At 33.9% G+C, this 22,352-nt stretch overlaps 1 protein-coding gene across 1 annotated transcript in view; it reads left to right on the top strand.

Moving 5' to 3' along the window:
* The window catches only part of MNAT1 (MNAT1, CDK activating kinase assembly factor), a 162,970-nt gene that overhangs the window by 32,873 nt on the left and 107,745 nt on the right, over positions 1 to 22,352 (top strand). The window contains exons 2-3 of the mRNA XM_011384730.2: positions 18,544 to 18,696; positions 20,120 to 20,193. Of these exons, the coding sequence (XP_011383032.1) occupies positions 18,544 to 18,696; positions 20,120 to 20,193 (227 nt within the window). The remainder of the gene's footprint in view (positions 1 to 18,543; positions 18,697 to 20,119; positions 20,194 to 22,352) is intronic.

Raw genomic sequence — 22,352 nt, 5'->3', positions numbered from 1 at the left:
AAGTCAAACTGTCACTATTTGCGGATGACATGATTCTCTGTATAGAAAACCATAAAGACTCCACAAGAACACTACTAGAAACAATAAGCAAATACAGTAAAGTCTCTGGATACAAAAATCAACGTTCAAAAATACATAGTGTTCCTATACTCTAATAATGAAGTGTTAGAAAAAGAAGTGGAAAAAATAATTCCTTTTGCAATTGCAACAAAAAAATAAAATACCCAGGAATAAATTTAACGAAACATGTGAAGGACCTATATAATGAAAACTACAAGACCCTATTAAAAGAAATTGAAGAAGACACAAAAAATTGGAAAGATATTCCATGTTCTTGGACTGGAACAATTAAAATAGTTAAAATGACCATATTACCTAAAGCATTATAAAGATTTAATGCAGTCCCCATCAGAATCCCATCGGCATTTTTTAAAGATAGAACAAAGAATCATCAGATTTGTATGGAAGCACAAAAGACTCCGAATTGCCAATACATCCTGAGAGAAAAGAACAAGGCTGGAGACATCACTCTGCCTGACTTCAAATTATACTACAAAGCGACAGTAATCAAAAAGGCATGGTATTGGCAGTAAAACAGACACACAGACCAGTGGAACAGAATCGAGAGTACAGAAGTAAACCCATATTTACATGGGCAAATAATTTTCGACATAAAAAGCCAAAAACATACAGTGGAGAAAGAAAAGCCTCTTCAATAAATGGTGCTGGGAATACTGGAAAGCCACCTGCAAAAGAATGAAAGTAGACTGTTGTCTATCACCACACACCAAAATTAACTCAAAATGGATTAAGGACCTGAATATAAGACCTGAAACAATAAAATGCATAGAGAAAAACAGGAACTAAACTCAAGGACTTTGGAGTTGAAGTGGATTTTATCAATTTGACCTCAAAAGCAAGGGAAGTAAAAGCTAAAATAAATGATGTGACTAAACTAAAAAGATTCTGCTCAGCAAAAGAAATCGTCAGCAAGGTAAAGAGACAACCATCCAAATGGGAAAATATATTTGCAAGCAACATCTTTGAAAAGGGCCTAATATCCAAAATATTCAAAGAACCCATAAAACTCAATAACAACAAAAGCTAATTATCCAATGAAAAAATGGGCAGAGGACCTGAACAGACACTTCTCCCTAAAGGACATACAAGTGGCTAACAAATATTTGAAAAGATGCTCAACATCGCTAGTTATTAGGGAAATGCAAATCAAAACCACAATGAGATACCATCTTGCACCTGTTAGAATAGCTGTAATCAACAGGACAAATAATAACAAATGCTGGAGAGCATGCGGAGAAAAAGGAACCCTCATACACTATTGGTGAGACTTCAAATTGGTACAGCCACTATGGACAACAGTATGGAGGTTCCTCAGAAGACTAAGAATTGATCTACCATATGATCCAGCAATCTCTCTACCGGATATTTACCCCAAAGACTTGAAAACCCATATCTGAAAAGATATTTGCACACCAATGTTCATAGCAGCGTTATTCACAGTGGCTAGGTCATGGAAGCAACCAAAGTTGTGGTACATATATACAATGGAATATTACTCAACCATAAGAAATGATGAAATACTGCCATTTGCGACAACATGGATGGACTTCGAGATAATCATGCTAAGCGAAATAACCCAGACAGAAAACGTTGAAAATCACATGATATCACTTATATGTGGGAAAGAAACCTAAAAGCAACAAATGAACAGGACAAAGAAACAGAGACTCATGGACATGGACTATAGACTAGTGGTTACCAGAGGGTAGAGGGTGGCCAGGAGTGGGGAGGTAGATGAGGTAAAGTGGGTCAAACATTGGGGTTAGGGAGAGGGTGAAGTGGGTAAAGGGGATCAAATATATGATAGCTGAAGGAAACTGGACTTTGTGTGGTAAACACACAATACAAAATACAGAAGTCAAGTTATAATGTACATCTGAAAATTACATAGTTGTATTAACCATTGTTACCCCAATAAACTTAATTTAAAAAAAATGGTAACAACCTAAATGTCCATCAAATAGTAAACTGGTTAAATAATGGTACATGCAATAAATACTATGCAGCCCTAGAGAAGAATGAAGCTTTTTATGTATTGATAGAGAAATAGCTTCAGGATATAGTAAATGGAAAAAAAAAGCAAGGTATAGAATTGTGCATAGTGGGATATGTTTTTCATAAAGGGATTGGGGAGCATTTTGTATGTTTGATTGTAATATGTGTAAAATCTCTTGAAGGATCTGCAAAAAAATTAACATTAGTTGCCTATGGGAGTGGCTGGAGAATAGAATATGTTTTATCTGTACTCTTGTAGAATCTGACTATATGAATGTACTATTACTTAATGCTTAATTATTAAAAATAATTTTAAAGAAAAAAACTCAAAAGCCATTCTAGATTTTTTAAGTTATTAGGAATTTAATATAGGTAGTTACAGACTTATAAACCTTTTACAAGGACTGGAGCAGTAGGGAAGAGAAACTGCCACATTCAGGAAGCCAGGAAGATAAACACTATAGAAAAACTGCTGCTGCTAGTCTCAGTTGTATTTATCATTGAAATCAGTGATTCATAGAACACTTGAGAGCTGTGTGTCTTCTGCTGATGTCCACATGTCTGTCCTTTGCTGCTGAAGGAGTAACGATGCTTCTACTGTCCTTTAGCCTTCCAGATCTTTTGCACCTGTTTATCAAGAGGTGCAGTCAAATCTGGATTTCTGCTGCTAGGGATTTTGGAAAATGTAGTTCCCAGATTTCCCAGAGTCCTTGGGAAGACAATAGAATGATGAAAATGGGATTGAGTTGCCATGAGACAATGTACCGTAGTTAACTATGAGAGAAAATAACAGTGTTACCAACTTTAGATTGGGTAGTAAAAAAGCCATCTCTAAAGAAGAGACCTCTGATGGATATGATCTTTTAGAAGATGGAGAGATCAATTTCTAACAAGAATTTTGGCTATTTCATGGCACAAGTGGAGGACAACCTTAGATAGGATTAGGGACAGTTTTTCAATAAGATTCTGAACAAATGACATTTGGTTTGAGACTTGAGTTATGAGAGTGGACAGCCATCGGAAGATTGGGGAGAAGAGAGTTTCTGGTAGAGAAGTGCAGTTGCCCGCAATCTTCAATGACCTTGGCATGTTGGAAGGACAGAGAGAAGACAGGAGTATATTGATTGATAGGATATGAAGCTTGAGAGTTCGGTAGGGGCCAGGTCATACAATGTCTTCAAGGCTTTAATTACATGAGGCACCATTGGGTCATGAACAAGGAACTGAAATGAGCTAATTTACAATTTAAAGAGATTATTCTGGTTGTTCTATAGAGAATAAATTTGGGAGAGGGAGATAGGCGAGGTTTGGGGGCAATAATGGAAGCAAGGAGATCAATTTGTAATCTTTAGCAGTACTTCAGGTAATAAGTTACAGTGGCTTATTGCAGTGGAGATGGCCAAAAGTGGATGTATTTTGGCAAGTATTTTAGATGTGGTCAGTTGGGCTTGTTATAAATTAGATGTGATGAGGAATTAGGAAGAGAGAAGTCAAGGAAGGTTTCTAGATTTTTGGATTGAGCAACTGTGTGGATGTTGATGACATTAACTGAAGTAGGTATACTTGGGGAGGAGCAGGTAGAACAGGATGAAAGAATTAAGAATTCTGTTTGAACTTGTTACATTTGAGATAGGCCTAGACATCTGAGTGGAGTTGTTGATTAAATAGTTGAGCTGGAATCTGGAGCTCAGGAATGAAATCAGGTCTGTAGTCTAGTTCTGAGAGTCATATTTAAAGCCATTTATACTATATGTGATCATTTATAGGAGAAGAATGCCAAGGACATAACTGTTTATGCTTCAACTTTTAGATGAAAGTTTCCTTACAGAAAAGGAGCCAGCAAATAAGTGAAAAAAGAGCAGGCGTGTAAGAGGAAAACAGGATAAGTGTGAGGTCACAAAAGCCTACGGATTATAGTGTTCCCAGATTGAGAAAATGCCAATTGTGTTAATGCTGCTAAGATGTGGTGTAAAATAAGGACAGAGAATTCTCTGGTAACTACTGGCTTTGGCAAAACTGAGGACATTGGTGAAATTCTGGAGAATGTTTCAGTGGAAAGTCAGGAATGAAAGATGGATTCGAATGAGTTAAAGAGAGAATGGGAGGTGAAAGCAGAATTGTAGACAACTATTGCTTTAGGAATTTTGCTGTGAATGGGAGCAAAGAAATTGGGTGATAGCTGGAAAGGAATGTAGAATCAAACTTGTGCACGTGTGTTTTAAGATGGTGGTTAGTACTAAGGCATGTTCATATTTCAATAGAAATGATTCAAGAGAGGAAGAAGTTCACAATGCAGGAGAAAGAAGGGAAAATTGTAGAACTAAAGTACTTGAGTAGAGATTAAGGAATGGGATGCAGAGCACAAGTGGAGGGGAGAGGTTGATCCTAGGTATGAGCAGGGATACTTTTTTCATTTTAACATACAGGAATGCAGATAATATGGTTATAGGAGCAGTTAGATTGATGATGTTCAGAAATGAAGTGATTTTTGTCTGACCACATCCCACATTAATCTAATATGAGGCTTGGTTAACAGCTATAATCGAAGTAAGAGTAGAAGGTATTTGCGACAACATGGATGGACTTTGAGATAATCACGCTAAGCGAAATAACTTAGTAATCAAGTCTGAGGAGAGAAGAGAAAGTATGAAATAGTTCTCTCTGAGACTGGGAAAAGGAATTTACTTACAAAGTGTAGAAGGGATGTTTGGCAGTGTTGAGCGCTCATCTGAGATCTGTGGTTGGTGATTTTAAAGTGAATATAATCCATAGGGTTTTGAGATACTTTTTCTAGCAGAATTCAACAGCTCAGATACAGCGCGGACTGGAATAGATGGATTCAATCACAGATGATTAGGGTGTAAAACAGTGGAGGGAGGGGCAGTGAGTTAAGTGTATTTGCAAAGGATTGTTTAAGTTAGGACCTAGAGAGGGGTGATCAATGAAGAGTAGTTGGGTTAGTGGATGGGAGGTCCTTGTTGGGTCAAAGGATAGAGTGATAGTAGTTAGTGCAAGTCACCTGAAAGAGGAAGACGTGTTCAGAGACTCGAATATTAGAAATAGAGAATCCAGAAGAGATAGATCTACTGATAATGACAAGGTTGAGTTGAATGACTGAAGTAGGATGGGGCACGAGATCATTAGAGTTAAGGAAGTCAAGGAATTAAATGCCTATCATAATGGCTGGCTCACTTGTGAGGATGTTCAAGTTGCCAAAAATGATGGTAGGCATAGTGGTGAACAGGAAGACCTTAAGCCAGATACAGAAAACTGTATTAGGGAGAGAGAAGTGGATACTGTTTGGGGAGTCCATAACTGAGGATAAAGATGATGAGATTCACAGTCTGTATGGCAGTGGTTGAAATGTCTGGACAATATCAATACGTTTTGGGAATACTGTGGAGCATGTTTACTATTATTGGGTACAAAGCATATATCTGTTATTGGATACAGAGAACATGAGAATAGAATAAGTGTGATCATGACAGGAAAAAATGGTGAAGTATATTTGAGACAGTTTAGGAGTTGTATAGTTTTGTAAGAAATTAATTTAGGTGGTTGAGGAAGTGGGAATGTGCTTATATAGCCTAATTTAGGACATTAGACTTCTAGGCAAAGTGTGTGTTCTTTCTATATAATCCCATTTTCGATACTGTATTACATGTAAGATTATGTTTTTAGAGGTAGGTATGCCAATTGCTTGGAAATAATTTTTGTCTCTTTTATTTTGATGGGAGTACAAGTGATCTAAATAAAGGCACTTGTTGTAATATGTATTTTAAGATTTTTATGTATGACTGTTATTCTTTACCTTTTATGAAGGAATTTTTTATTGCTTGTATGGTTCACCTGGTGAGTTCTTCTTTTTTCTCTCCCATTCTCATCTCATAAAAATATTGGGAAAAGATTTTGATTACCTTTACACCAATAGCTTTTGTTTTTACATCTAGTTGACTTTACAGTCTGTTCTTTTGCCATCAGAGTGCCTAACCGAAAATAAAACATTGCATTAAAAATGCACGTTATCTATAGAAGCTTATTCTAGTGGAAAGATTAGGATGAGAAACAAAGGAGGCTTAATAAGTATCACACCCATACAAATAGTTAGATGGTCTTGCCTAGTCTGCTGACCCTCTATTGGCTGGGTTTGGGACCAGAACAGAGAAGTCTGAGAATTTATTTTATTGGCAACCAAGGATTGCCAGACAGGCCTCAAGGTCTTTGCTGGGCCTAATCTGGTGATACTGGGTTTGCTTTGGTTCTTTATAAGATCCTGAGTCACTGTTCAGCTCAATTACTACTTCATACTTGGTTCTGCCCAGACACCTTTAGTGATTCAAGTTTTGGCTGCAAACCTATTAAGGAATTTTTGCCACAGGGTGTGAATTGACATTGAAATCTGGGGACCCAAAGTGCTACTATTTCCCCCTTGTTAGAATGTGAGTGTGTGAGTGTCAGATAATAATAGAGTCTTTGCTCAGATCTAGCTCAAAGTGGGTCTGTGTTCTCATTTGGTAGTCATTTCCTTAGTTCCAGGATGTGTAATTGGAATGGATATACATGGTATTTGGCAGAACTCTGATTGGTTCCTTGATTAGTAGGGTAAGGACTATCATAGTGGAGGTCAAATAAAAGCTTCTAAAATTGTGCCTTCTGAAGGGGCAAGGATTCATCTAGTCTGGGATTAACACATATCCTGGGTACAGGTTTGCTTTTTCTGCTCATAACACAGTGTTTAATCCACCAATATGGTATCTCGAGTAACACTGCCTCTTATCAAGAGTCCCACTTTGCAGGGAAGGATATATGACAGTGTACCTAAGTTCATGAATCCACTGGTCCTAAGTCATATTCCTCATACCCCTTTGGAGTAATAGAGCAGTTGTAATGTGCTCATAAAGATGTAGCTGAGGTGCTAGATTGGAGGTAATACTCTACAAGTATGGGCACTATGCAGGATTCATTCTGTACCCTAAATATTCAACTGTTTTATGAGTATGACCATTATATTGGGTATCCCGATATGTCAAATATATATGGGTCCTAGAACCAAGGGATGAGTGTAGGAGTGGCTTCACTTATTATTGCACCCAGTCATTTGTACTTTCTATCCATATAACTTTAGGCTCTGTGAGCTTAGAGGTCCTTATTTCCAGAGGTAGAAATATCCCACTAGGGGACACAGTAAGAGCCCTATTAAACTTTAAATTATGCCTGCTGTTTGGTCACTTGATTTCCTTTTGCCAAAAGGTCACCAAAGGAAGAAAAGGAGTCACCACCCTGGCAAGAGTAATTGACTGTGATCATCATAACAGTGGGGGCAGGGAGTATTATGTCTGATACTCAAGGGATCCACTGGAACATCTCTTAGTGTTCCTAAACTCATTATTATAGTAAATGTGTAAGTACAGCAGCCACAACCTAAAAGAAGATGGTAACCAGGGGTTCAGACTTCTTAGGGATAAGATTCTGGGGTACCCTACTAGCAGTCTGCCTAAACCAGTAGAGGTCCTCGTGGAGGGTGAGAGGGGAAACTAGAGTGGGATGATGAGGATCACTTATGGCCAGGAAATCAATGGCAGCATTAGATTGTAGTTTGTACCCTTTCCTTGAAGGCTTACAACGTTTTCAAAAATAAAAACACTAAGTAGAATTCTTAAGAAGCTATTTTCAGTTAGAAGGAAGTAGATTTGCATGGTGTAATTTGCCTGTTCATATAATCCATCCATTTTTCTATAGCATTGTTTGTATTATTGACTCGTAGAACCTCTTTGTATAGTTTAAATGTTATCATTTATGTATGATGAAAAAGAAATTTCCTTGTCTGTGGCAAGATTTTTAGTAGTATTGTATTTACCCCTACCCGTATAGAAGTTTTTAATATTGATAAAATAAAATATATCATTCTCCTTTACATGACTTAAAGTCTTTTAGTCACCTTTAGGAAATCCCTGTCCTGGTTTATATATAATTATAGAATTATATTCTATAATTTCTTAAGTGTAAAGTTTTCTTTTATGTTTAGATTATTCATATGGAATTTCTTTTTTGTGTATAGTGTAAGAGATAGGGATCTAGTTCCCCCTGCCCATCTAGAAAACCAGTTGTGTCCCAACAATCTACTGAGTAGTTATTCTTTTCCACATTGATTTATAATGCTGTTTCTTTCCTATTCCAGATTTCTATGTCAGCATAGACTCTTTTTTTTTTTTTTTTTAATTCTATATGCTTCTTTAAATATATTTAGTTCTTGAAGTGTGCTGTGATAGGTTGGTGATGCATGAATCCATAGACAACTTTCTGGAATGTCAATTTTACCTAAAGAATATTAAAAATAAATTTGAGTAATTGAATTAGTAGTAATTACTTGAAGACATTTTTAAATGAGAATAAATAGGATTGTATTATGGGGTCAAACTGAACTTTTATGAATTTTTAAAATTGCACGTGATAATTCAAAGAAATGTTGACCTTATGGGAGACCATTTGGTACTATGTCCCCAATCTTCCAGGAGGTACATTTTTCTCTGTCATTTAAGGATGAGAATGGACTACTTTATATGTGTAAATGAATTCTTTTTTTTCTCTAAAAGTGTTCTATTTATTGTTCCATGTATAAATTGTGAGTATTTATATTTTTGTTCTTGCTGTGATTTCTGCCAGGAATGTCATCTTTCTTTTGTACTTCAAAGCCACCAAATTCTTCAAGGCCCAGTAATATTCAGCCCCTTTCCTGAGTCCTTCCCCAATTGTAATCCTTGATACTGACTCCTTTAAACTTTGGTCCTTTTTAATCATTCCTTGCATTAAGTACTAGTTATAATAGTATTTATTGAGAGTGTACTATGTGCCTGGTATATCTCTAAAAATTTTACCTGTATTAACTGGTAAAATCTCATCAACTCTATGAGGCATTCATACCATTCCCACCTCCCTGACCCCTGGAAAGTATTATTTCCTTTTTCACAAGGAAATTGAGGCACAGCTAGGGTTAATAATTTATCAAGGGTTGCAGGCCTACCAAATGACTAAAGAAAAGGAGGCAAAATGGCCCAAAATCTGTGCCCTTAATCACCATGCTCTTCTCTCTCTCAATTGCTCAATAAATAATTGCTCAAGAAGTGACTTTATTACTATTTTGAACTTAGCACATATAACCTCTTCCTGTTGTTTTATGGATGTGTCTTCTTGTCTAACTATATACTACATCCTTGAAGGTATGGATCAAATATTATACTACTTTATAATGTGGCTTTGTATTTTATACTTCTTTAGGTAGATCCATATACAATAAGTGCCCAGTAGATGTTTGTAGATAATGATAGTGGATTCAGTTTGATCTTTAGACTTGCCATAGCGTATCATAAACCTTATAATTTATTGTCAAATGGATCTAAGCCTTCTCATAATAAGTAGTTATCTGATGGTTTGGATCATCCAGCACCACAGATAACACCATGAGATTTTCTGGTTCTGAAGCTGTGGAGTTTATCTAGATCTGGAGCATTTAGTTGGTAGAAAGATGCCTAGAAATTAGGCGAGATAGATTTCTAGCCTGCACTTAAAGTATGACAAAAACAAATCATTTTGTTTTACCACATGTAGAAAGGGGAAAATAATATCTAACTTGGCCTGTATTTTTTAATCCTGGTCTTTGCATAGACTTTTAAGCTTTTTAGAAGGAAAGTTGTATGCATTCAAAGTAGTATTATATTCTTATACTTTGTTATAATAATTTACATACCATTATGTTGGTACAAATTCAAAAGACTGTATTATCATCAGCGTACCTATGCTTTATTTTATTTTTACCATGAGAAATTTAAAATAAAGAAAGTTCTTAGCAAAATATCTTTTTCTTCTAAAGGAACCTCTTGTTTTTTCTAAAGGAACAGGATATATATACCTGTATATATCTGTATGCATACAAATATGTGTTTGTATGTATATTTGTTTAAATATATGCTTTTAAAAGCATTGTACCATTTTTTTAAATGCTGAAAAGATTATATTTTTAGTTGGCAAAATAACTATATTATATAAACTTGAAGAGATCAAGGAGATCTCTCGGTTTAAGCCAGTCAGTGACCACCTCTTGATTTGGGAGTGGGATCAAACTCACTCAAATTATGGGACTGGGAAATTCATAGTCCTGTTAGTTCAAAATAGTAGAAGAGTTGCCTGGATAACTGGAGAGGCAAACAAAAATGTTACTCTAACATTAGCTTCCTCTGCAGCAAGCTAATGTTAGAGTAAGATTCTAGTTTTTCCAGTCTTTGTTGAAAATCATAAATGAATAGATAAAACTTGATCTTATACTAAGAATATATAACTTTGCTTAAAATTATTTTAATGATGTGAAATTCATATTACATAAAATTAATCATTTTAAAATGAACAATCCAGTGACATTTTGTACATTTACAATTTCATGTAACCACTACCTTTATCAAACATTTTTATTACTACAAAAGGAAATCCTATACCTATTAAGCAGTTACTCTCCATTTTTCCTTCCCTGCCAGCACCTGGCAACCACCAGTCTGCCTTTTGTCTCTATGGATTTACCTATTCTGGATATTTCATATAAAAGTAATTACACAATATGTGACCTTTGTGTCTGACTCCATCTACTTAGTAGAATATTTTCAAGGTTCGCCCATGTTAAAGCATGTATCAATATTTTTTTATGGTTGAATACTTCTATTGTGTGTGTATATATAGCACAGTTTGTTCTTTCATTCATATGTTGGTGGACATCTGGGTTCTTTCCTCCTTTTGGTTATTGTAAACAGCGCTGCTATGAACATGCTTGTACATGTATTTGTTTGAGTACCTGTTTTCTGATCTTCTGAGTATATAACTAGGAGTAGAATCACTCGGTCCTCTGGCAATTCTGTTTAGTTTTGAGGAAGCATTAAACTGATTTCCATAGCAGCTGAATCGTTTTTCATTCCTACCAGCAACATATGAGTGTTTAATTCTTCTTCATCCTTGTCAACACTTGTCATTACCCATTTTAAAAATATTGTAGCAGTTCTAGTGAGTATGAAATGACATTGCATTGTAGTTTGAATTTGTTTTCCCTAATGATTAATGATGATGAGCATCTTTTTATGTACTTGTTAGCCGTTTGTATATCTTTTTTTGGAGAAATTTCTATTCATGTCTTTTACTCATTTTTTAATTGGGTTGTAGATAATTTCTCAGGGTACTGAATTTTAGGTCGAAGATGTTTTTCTTGAAAAAACTTTATTTCATTTCATCCACTTCTTGTGCAGTTTTTGGGGAGAAGTCAAATGTAATTCTTATCTTTGTTCCTCTATATATAAGTAAAGTGTTTTTTCCCTCTGGCTTATTTCTTGACTTTGTTTTTATCTTTGCTTTTCTGTAATTCGAAAATGATATACCCAAATGTAGCTTTTTTTTTTTTTTTTTTTTTTGCACATTTATCCTACTTGATGTTTTTCAGCTTCCTGGATCTTTGGTTTGGTGTCTAATGTTAATTTGTTCAGTTATTGTTTCCAATATTTCTTCTGTTCTTTTTCTCTTCTTTTTCTGGTATTCCCATTACTCATATATTATTTCTTTTACAGTTGTCTCACAGTTCTTGGATATTCTATTTGTTTTTTTCAGTCTTTTTGGCTTTCAGCTTCCAAGGATTCCATTGATATATCATATTGCTCAAAGATTCTTTTCTCTGCTCTGCCCAGTCTACTAATAAGCTTATCAAAGGCATTTTTAAATTTCTATTACAGTGTTTTTTTCCTTTTTTATATCTCATATCTCTTTTTGGTTCTTTTTTAGAATTTACATCTCTCTGTTTACATTGCCCATCTATATTTCCATGTTGTCTACTTTATCTGTTACAGTCTTTATCATATTACTCATAGCTGTTTTAAATTCCTGGTCTGATAATTCTCACATTTCTGCTTTGTCTGGTTCTGATGCTTTTCCTTCTCTTCTAATTGTGTTTTTTGCCTTTTGGTATGGCTTGTAATTTTTTTTGAAAGCTAGATATGATGTTCTATGTAAAAGGAATTGTTATAAGTAGATGTTTAGTAATGTTGTGGGGTGTGTAGGAAGGGAGAATATTTTATATTACTATGATGAGGTCTCAGTCTTTTAGTGAGCCTGTGCCTCTGGACTGTGAACTTCACATGTATTTCTCAGTTTTTTCTTCCCCTTTAGATGGGACAGGATGACTAGAGTGAGTTCAAGTTGGTTATTTCCCTTTTCCCAGGTGAGCTAGGCTCTGATAATGCCCCACCCGGTTAGGCTCTGGCTAATTAGTTTTCCCTGAGGTCAGGCCTTGTTTAGAAGAATAGAGTGCGCTGTTGTATTTCTAAATGGTTCTTTCCTGGGCCTCCCTGCCTTTCCATGCAAATTATGATTGTATTAATATTCATTGGTTTTTTATAAGTAAACCTTTATTGATCACATACAGCCTGGTTCTCAGATAATTCGATAATCTTAAAAATTACTCAGGACTCCCCAAGAGCTTTTATTTATGAAGGTTATGTCCGTTAACATTTACCATATTGGAAATTAAAATTGAGGAAATTTGAAAATATTTATTAAGCACTTATTACATATTAAGATAAACTGTATTTTTATGAACTATAACTATATTTTCCAAAACAAAAAAATTTTGTGAGTAGCATTGTTTTACATTTTTGCAGATCTCTTTAATGTTTGGCTTAAGAGAAAATGGGTGGATTGTGATATCTGCTTCTCTGGTGAATCTGTTGTTACGTGTTTTGTTTTAAATATATGAGGTTGATTTGGACTTCATATATATGTAGTTAGAAAAGAGAGAAACCTGTCGATAGCCTTTTGAGATAATTGTTGGTCTAGTTAGGTAAATATGTGTTTAGTTTCTATGGATCATTGTGAAAGTAATGATGATGTTTTAGTGCAGGACACGTGTTTCTGGAAACTGTAGTATTAAATTTGCCTTTTCCTTTCTAAGGTGGGGTTAATTGTAATGGTCCCTATGGGATGCATTCTTGACTTAGTACACTAGCAACTTGTTCCTTTTAAATTCTCCAAAACCCTGAATGTTTCGGTGGCCATTGTGTGTTCCTTTACCATTCATATACTTATTTGTCAGTTCTCTCAGTCTGTAGTATTATTTCTGTAGCCTTTCATAAAGTTAACTAGAGTCTTTTCTTCCAATTCCTAACTGAGCTTCACCCTGTTTCCTTAATAGTGTCCTCGAAGGCACATCCAGCTGCTATAAAACTTATGCCTTAACATCCAACACTATCAGCTGCACACAACTTTTTTGGCTCTTCTGGGTCAAAACTATTAATCAGTGGTAGAAATAATGGGTACAGAAGAGTAGAGTCCACATACTTCAGAACATACTCCACTCAGGACAATGAAGTTAGAACTGTCCTTGGCTTAGAGCATTTGGAGTATAATGTGTTAACACTCACTGGCCAAGAGTATGCAGTATAATTTGTTGAGCTATTGCTCATTGAGAGCTTATGATAGTATTCAGATATACATTTATTAACGAGTTTTGTTTTTTCTGTTTCTACCAGTATATGTAAACCTTTATGCACAAAGTTGTGTTATTCTCTTTATATCCCTCAGGAGCAAAGGATATTGGTTTTGGATATAATGAGTTTGAGGTAATTTTATTTTTCAAAACAACGACAACAACAGAATGCCTGTGGAACACCAAAGAGGAATCGTACAATAGGCAGTGCCTAACAGGAACTCCAGAAAGACAGGAGATAGACACTGGGGATTATTATTATAGGTCATTGTAAAAGTTGAGAGTAAAAATAAAATTAAAGAAGAAAATATGGAATGCTAAGAGGACCGATATCAGTTCTTAATAGATATATGACTTTAAGCCAGTTTTTGACTCCCCCATGCTCATTGTCTTCATCTATGTATAAGGAAAATAATATCTACATCACAAGATCCTTAATACGTGTTGTCTTCTTTCTAGCTTTTTTTGTAGTTTGAACTTCTTTTTAGAAATTATATATAATATTGTTCAATAATAGTTTTAAATTTGGCTTAGGAGTTTATTGGGCAAGAGGGCAAAAAGGGAAATTGTATATACTCCATGGTCCTTACCATTTGTAAGAATGATACAAACCCAGTTTTTTGGGGATGGGGAGCTCATGTTTTCTTGGTATAACTATACTAAATTATTAGCTCTTTTTTTTCCCCTTGTGTATAAATATTTATTTATATAGTTCTTTTTCTGGCTTAAAGTGGGCTTAAACATAGTTGCTTGTTAGGTGTAAATTCCTGTGCTAAATGGTAATAGCCAACAGAAGATTGATTAGTTATTTATGTTGAATTCTAAGACAATTAAAAAATGAGTAAACATAATTTTTTCTTTTTAATTTTGAGAATGAAATCTCCCTTCCCTCACCAAGTCTGTTGTCTCATTATAATGTTTTTTAACACCTGTCCTAAGCTGTCACTTCCTTTTTTTATGGATGAATTCTTTGTTTTACATCCCAAAGCACTGTTATGAATCTCTTTCCTCAGGCTTTGTAATAGATTCTGAATTCTCTTTCAGATATAAAGTGACTTATACCAATATAACCTAAATGTATGAAGGAACTGATTGTGAAATTTAACAGCAAATGTGTTAAGATTTAAGTTGAGAATGTTGCATAAGTAAATATAATGCATCCTTATTTTTGTTGCTAGAAAATGATTATTGTAGTAATGAAGGTTAACTGGATTCCATGACTAATTAGCTTGAAATTTGCATTATGTGTAATTAGGTAACTCCTCACTTAAACAAGATTTCATATTCCTTCTATCAAATGTTATTAAAGTTAGAGTTTTAACATCATCAAAAATTTGTTTTGACTACAAATAGCAGAAGTTTAAGAAAATCCCAAACCTCTTTAAGATGAAGATTCAAATTTCTACCCAGACTGCTGGAATACTCTTCTTTTACCACATTTTAATTCTCATTTGAAAGCTGATCATTGTTTTATTGGTGAAAGGAGAGGAGAGAAAAATAAAAAAAAATTGCTTAATACACTGTTCATCTTCTGTGGGCCAGTATAATTTAGTTGAAAACCTAACCATCATACATAAGTGTCTTTGGGAAAACGTATTCTGAGTTCCAGGTAGCAAGTTTGTAAGCAAAGTATTAGAACAAGGTTTATTTGTAAATTGGCTACCTTTTTCAAAATGCAACAGATGTTATTTTTATTTATTTATTTATTTTTTGAACACCTACAGCACCTGGTCTTCCTAGGTGGTCTTCTATCTAAGTACTAACCAGACCCGACCCTGCTTAGCTTCTGCGATCAGAGAAGATAGGGCATGTTCAGGGTGGCATGGCCATAGACCAGATGTGGGTTTCCATGAACTCTTGAATTATTTCATTAATGTATGTTAGTAATATTTTATTAATTTAATTAACTAGTGATCATTTAGGTTATCTATCTCTAAAATTTTCTAATTCACTTAGGGCAATTTTTTTCAAATGATTTATTTAGTTAAATTAAGATTCCTAAAATTTTAGTGTTCAAAGATATAGCTTTACAGTCAATATTCACTGGTACAGAAAAGTTAGGCAGCATATTTTGGGAGAAAACTTTCCTTTGTAATATCAAGATCCTACCTTAGAGAGTTCAGTACACATGGGTTAGGAAATAATTTATTGTAGGAATAAAATTTTTAACAGAAGTTGTCACTTGTTTTTTATCTTTTAAGACCATAGGCTTCTGTTTTGAGTTGTTTCCGGAAGCCAAGGAGTTGAAGAGTGAAAAGTGCTGATAAAACTAGATTACTTCAAAGAAAGTCTTAAATATAGTTTGTGATTAATTGTTTATGTTTTCCTAAGTCAGTTAATCTGTTTTAGTAATTATTGAAATTCCGTGTGGAGTATAACTGCTTTTGAAAAAGTAAAAGGAAACAGGTCTATTAAAAATGTTGACAAAGTATATAAATAGTTAAATATTTTTGATACAGAGAATTAAAATCTAAAAATAAGTTGTTCAGAGAGAAAAGAGGATAGGCACCATTTTGGTTTTTAAAAACAAAATAAAACCATAAAAATATCTTTTGAAATGGGTAATGACCAAGGATTTGGGCTTTTGTAGCAATTTTCCTTTGTTCCACAAAATATAAGATTTTGTTTGAAAAAATTTGGTGCTCTCTTTGAGGCAAAAGATTGCCCACATACTGCTGTTTTGGTTTCTCTGTTGCCAGATAAAGTGAAGTAGCAATTATCAACTTTTTCTAATTTTTTTTTATATGACTACATGCATATAATTTGTAAATATATATTTTATAAATATTCAGAAAAAGATCTGGCCACATAAACACTAACCAATACTATGTTACCTGTGGGACATGGGATATAGAACAGAAAGAAGTAGAACTTTCAGTTTTTTCTCTGCATACTTCTATATTTGAGCCTTAAAAGAAAGAATTCTTTTGGCAGTTATAATCGGAATGAGAAAAAGTTGTATAGGAAAATAAATAATTTAAAAAATTCTTCAATACTGCTTAAGTCCTTGTAATTTAAGGCAGATTTTTAAAAATTGGAGATGTAGAGCTCATTATGGAAACAAATAATATATTATGTATAATATATACAGTATGACCTTTAGAAATATTAAAGTGTTCCATATTACCTTGTTAACTGAATTATCAATGGAGACTACTCTCCAAGACCTTGATATATTGAATATTATTTGTGGCTCAATAGTTTTGAGTATTTTAATATGCTCCTTGCCTATAAATATCTTTAGTCAGTATAAAGTGTGCTCATTTTCAATTTCTGTAGTTGGATTAATTTTTTCTAACTACAAGATTAGGAGAAATGCACCTCTCCCAATCTTTCCAATCTCAAAGTGAATTTTCTGGTATTTTGTTGATCTTGATAATGACAACTGTGCTCTGTTCTCCCTCTTAGCGATTTTTCCCCCTCTATTTTTTAATGGCCCTATTAAGATAGAGTAATGCAAAGGCGAATGTTAGTATTTTATAAATTATTAATCAAATTAGTAGCTTATTAATTTGATTAATAATTAAAATTTGATTAATAATTAAAATTTCTTATTTCCCTGTTTCTTCTCACTGAGCTTATTTCTTAAGTCAACTACTTACTTGGGAGAAATCAACTTTTCCCTTATTCATTAGAATTTTTCTTTTTCTCTTTGTCTTATATATTTTGTTATGTATAGTTTGAGTACTTACTAACTGTCAGACACTGGGGATAGAGAACAAGATAGTACAGATTCCTGCCCTCATGAAGTATATACATCCTAGTGGAGATTACAGAAAAATCAACACATAAAGAAATAGATAATTTTAGGTAATGCTAAGAGAGGAGTAATTAGGGCTTGTGTGGCCCCAGCATGTATGTAGTTGGGCAAGATTACAACTGGATGACTACATACCAAAATGTTTAAATATTTAAAAGTTATGATTCAAAGTACGTCCTTGGGCAGCCTTTGTTTCCACTCTGCATCCCAAGTTCCCTGCTGTGTGCATCCTCAAGACCAAGAGGCTATAGGAACTGCTCTTTTTTTCCAGCCAGCCTTTCCACTTGCCAGTCTCATAGTAGCATGGATCTGTTGGGACAGGCCAGAGATGATCGGGTGGTACCTGGACCTGGACCCATCTAAAACAATATAAGAACTGATCCCGTCAAATCCCCAGAATTTGGTACAGAGAGGATAACCTCTCCTGCTCCTTTCTTTTCCAAATCAGGACTTCTAAGGTCTTCCCCATATTGTATTACAAAAGAAGAGAGGAGAGAAGGAAGAGTATCTGGGAAACCTGTGTAGGCAATCACTTTGGTTGGCTTTGGGGCAGCCAGTTTTAACCAGTTAAAGTTTTTATAAATAGCCATATTTCTAGGATTTCTTGGGAAAAGCTATGATAATTTTCTCCTTTCTCTACACATATGGGGACACTCTTAAGTTCTTTATCCTCTGGCCTGGGTTGGGGGGGGCTCCTTTAGCTAGCATCTCTCCCCTGTGATTCTCATTTGCACGATTGCTTACTGAACTTTGAAAATACTTTTTACAAGGCTGAAAGGGAAAAAAGTCTTGGTTTTAGTGATTGTGGTATGCAGGGCTTTCTTCCCAGGTCTAAGGATGACTGAACTGAGTACTGCTCTTTTACATGCTTCTTTCTTTGACTTCTCCTTATACTGCTATTTCTGAATATTCCTAGTCCCCAACTTAATTTTTTTAATTTGTAAATTTATTTAATTTGAAAACCAAATTGGTATCTTTTGGGATACCTGTGTCTGAAAAGTAAGCTCCAAATGAAAATGGACATTTTCCAAAAGGTTTTTTGTAAGATTTTAAGTAGCTAATTTTTGACCCCCAAAAGCCCCCCCAAAGAAGAAAACACCAAAAAAAAAAAAAAAAAAGGCAAACTATATGCAGACTTGTTGTACATTTGAATACTATTATATACATATAAAATATATAAAATTATCTTTTCTCTGTATAGGTGTGAAAGTTGTGTGGATTTACTGTTTGTGAGAGGAGCTGGAAACTGTCCTGAGTGTGGCACTCCTCTTAGAAAGAGCAACTTTAGGGTACAACTCTTTGAAGATCCTACTGTTGACAAGGAGGTTGAGATTCGGAAAAAAGTGCTAAAGATGTAAGTATTATTGCTTTAATGATTCAGTACATAAAGAAGACAGTTATTGCAATAATTGATATAATTATTTGCTGACAGAAATGTGGCAAATGAATAAATAAGTATAATTTCATCTATGTATTTTTTCAACAAACATTAAGTTCTTAGAGAACTCAGTAATATTAATTATCTAACCTTTGTTAGAGTAGACCTGCTTCATCATGGCTTTCCAATTCATTTATTTGCTGTGTATTCCTTAATTTAATTAACAAATAATGTTAAATACCTACTGTGTGCAAACTGCATCATACTTATTATCTACTACTTACTAAATGAGTTAAATAACTATGAACCTTGCCCTCAAAGGCTTAAATATAGTAGCATATGATAGCATAGAGGTAGATAATTAAAACAGGCAAACAAAATAGTTGATTATAAATTGAGAAAAATGCTGTGAAGTTAGTAACTGAGTTTTGGTGTGGATCATTGATGTCAGATAAGGCCTGAGGAGGTAATGTTTAAGTTGAAATTTGAAAGCTATTAGAGAAAATCATGTGTTAGCTATAATTTAATTTGATATATATCTCTATGTATGTATGTGTGTGTACATACTTTTTTAAAATTTATAATTTAGTTTTTTACTCTTAGTAGTTTTGGGTTTTATTTTATCTGTACTCTTGTTACAAATCACCTTATTGTTTTTGAAGTTTAAAGAATACATATATTCAATTTATTATTGTTTTATTTATTTATTTATTCACTTATTCATTTATTTATTTATTTATTTTTAGTGGTTGGGTGATTTCAACCTTGGCCACCATTGTTTTATCAACATCTTTCTAGGTACTTAACCAGTGTTACTATATCAATGTTCCAAGCTGTTCTTTTGTTATTTGGATTACTTCTCGGAGGTAGTTTCTCTCGGATTCTTATCATTTTTTTCATTAACACCTGTGGTTTTCTAATTATTCATGGGCATATTCAATATTTACAGGTTTTCCTGATCTAGCATTCCTTAGACTATAACTGTCATGAAAAACAGAAAGTTCTTTTTTTGAATTAATTTTTAGCTTTCTGGAAATTAATTAATCTGTAAGAAGGAAACATTATCATAATTTCCAGTGATAGACCTGGTTTAAGTTCATTTTCCATTCCTTCAGGGTCCTATTTTCTTTTTCTTTCTTTTTCTTTCCCTTAAGTCTTAAAAGGATTTTGCATATTGTACCATTTTCTCCTGATTCTACTCCTTCTCTGTAGTGACTATATGAATTTAAGAACAACATTCTTGGTCTGGTTGCAAATCTGGTGTCGAGAAAACAGTATTTTACATAGTAAGCAATCCTTTTCTATGTATCATGTGTGAATTAAGTAAGAAGAAACAAACTAGTTAGATAATACTGAAAGCAAGTGATAAGTGACATGTTGATTTTTTTTTCTCTTAAAGATATAATAAAAGAGAAGAAGACTTTCCTAGTCTAAGAGAATATAATGATTTCCTAGAAGAAGTGGAAGAAATTGGTATGTTTTTAATGCTTGAACTTTTGGTGTGCTAGCCTATGTGCTTCTATCCTTTAGATGCCTAGGAGAACATTTCACAACTCTCTAACAAGTTTTGTTGTGACAGCTGATGTTTACCTAATTACTTTTGCACTTAAATCATGTTTGTTAAGTTGGAGGTATACTTAAGTAAAGGACATATTTTTAGGTAATAAACATTTTGTCTTAGGAAAAATATGATGAATGAAGGTACTACCACTTTATAGCTGGGAAGGAAGGCTGTATTGGTATGCTGCTGATGTTTTAGAGTAAACAAAAGGAAAGAATATTCAGATTTTTAAAACATAGGGTTTCCATTAACTATATTCATGGTGACTAAAGGCATATATTGTTTATCATCATTTATGCTTCTGTGTATACAGTAGTTTCAAAATACTTTGAAACAGTTCACTGTTGAAGTGGCATTCTATTACTCAGTGTTATTCTAGAATCAGAGGTTAGAGTAATAATCTAAGTGCCTTTTCTTTCTGTTGTGATTAGTTAGAAGGATGCTTTCATCAAAAGAAAGTATTGTTTCTGTTTTCTTAAATAATATTTCAGAGATGTTAAGAAGTCTGGAAGTTGTTATATAGCAATTAAAAAAATTAGTGGTGTTTTTTTAAAGTTGCCATAATTATTTTTACTCAATACATGTTTTGAAATGATACCAAAAAAATCATAAACTGTGAAAATTTGAATGAGACTAAGAGAATTAAACAGTCATCTTTTTTTCTTCTCAAACTTGATAGTCAAGCCATACTAATATTATTACTTATTTAAATTAAATGATTATAATTAAATTGATAATTTTTGAGAAGGCTTATATATGATAAATTTTTAGAAAACTTAAATTCCTAAGGAATGAATTATGCTAATTCCTTTTATTTCTTTATTAACTGAGAAAAACCCAGAAAATCTTTATATTTCAACTATTGCTGAAACTTTTCTAAAATATCTAAGTTCATTTGTTATGTCATAGCAAATAGCATTTACAGAACATAATTTAGGCTTTTTCTGGGGTCTTGTAGTGCTTTGGAGCCATTGTTTTTTCATTCTAATTGTTCCTCACACTTTGTATATAATCTTAGCAACCAATAATGGCTATGGATTTTAACTGAAAAGATGATGGAATTGGGAGTGCCAAGGCAAGATAGAAAAGTTAGGACTGAGAAGATAAACAAAAAAGAAATTGTAAGAACTGGGCAAGTATGCAGATATGTAGAAGTATGGGTATACATAGACGTTAAGTATAGAATAAATAGTCTGGCCAGGTAATAAAGAGAAAAGAGATAATAGATATCACAGAGCATGTTCAATACATGGTCACAAGTCCAAGCAGTCAGGCAGGATAACTAAAAGAAACTGATGGATAATGAAGGTGGGGAAGAAGGGGTCTTGATTCTGGAACAAGGTTCTCATTGAACCACTATTTAAAGGAAAAAAAAAAAAATACACACACACACACACACACACACACACACACACACACACACACACTTATTTATTTATTTATTTACTATGAGATGAATTAGTTTGAAGATATGAACAACCTGGGGCCTATGTCCAGAAGTTGGAGCTAGGATTGACAGTTAAGAGCACATTTAGATGTTAGAGCTATACAATATGTAATCCTTTCTTTACCAGATAAGGAAACGGTGGTTCAGAGCACTTAATTTGAAAGTGATTCTACTATTATGCATATTTATGAAGGGCTGTCTTCAGTTGCAATATGTTCAAACTCTCTTAATCAACCTCCACTTAATTGACTCATTAGAGTGACTGACGTTTCTCAGGTTTTCTGTAAAATGTACTTACTGATGCCCGAAGTGTGATGACTATATCATGAATCCTGTCCATTAGAAGAGGTCCTCAAGTACACCTCTCTACTCCTCTTACTAGTTCAGTTATATACCATAAGTTGGTTGCATTGGTAACCAAACTGTCTTTTGCCAGTGGTACTTGTTATCGTAATTATGTAATTTAAAATTAAGGTTGGGGAAAATTGCAAAACCTCAGAAGAATTCTGCTTCTCAAGTTTTTGATTTACTTTAAAAAAACCAGAAACTGAACAATATAGATGACAGTTATGGTTTATACAAGATACTCCAGTTAAAGACTAGACCTTGGCTATATGTAATTAA

The sequence above is a fragment of the Pteropus vampyrus genome, unplaced genomic scaffold (genome assembly GCF_000151845.1).
Source record: "Pteropus vampyrus isolate Shadow unplaced genomic scaffold, Pvam_2.0 Scaffold15, whole genome shotgun sequence".
Classification (NCBI taxonomy): Eukaryota; Metazoa; Chordata; class Mammalia; order Chiroptera; family Pteropodidae; genus Pteropus; species Pteropus vampyrus.
This window is presented reverse-complemented; position numbering and strand designations above follow the sequence as displayed.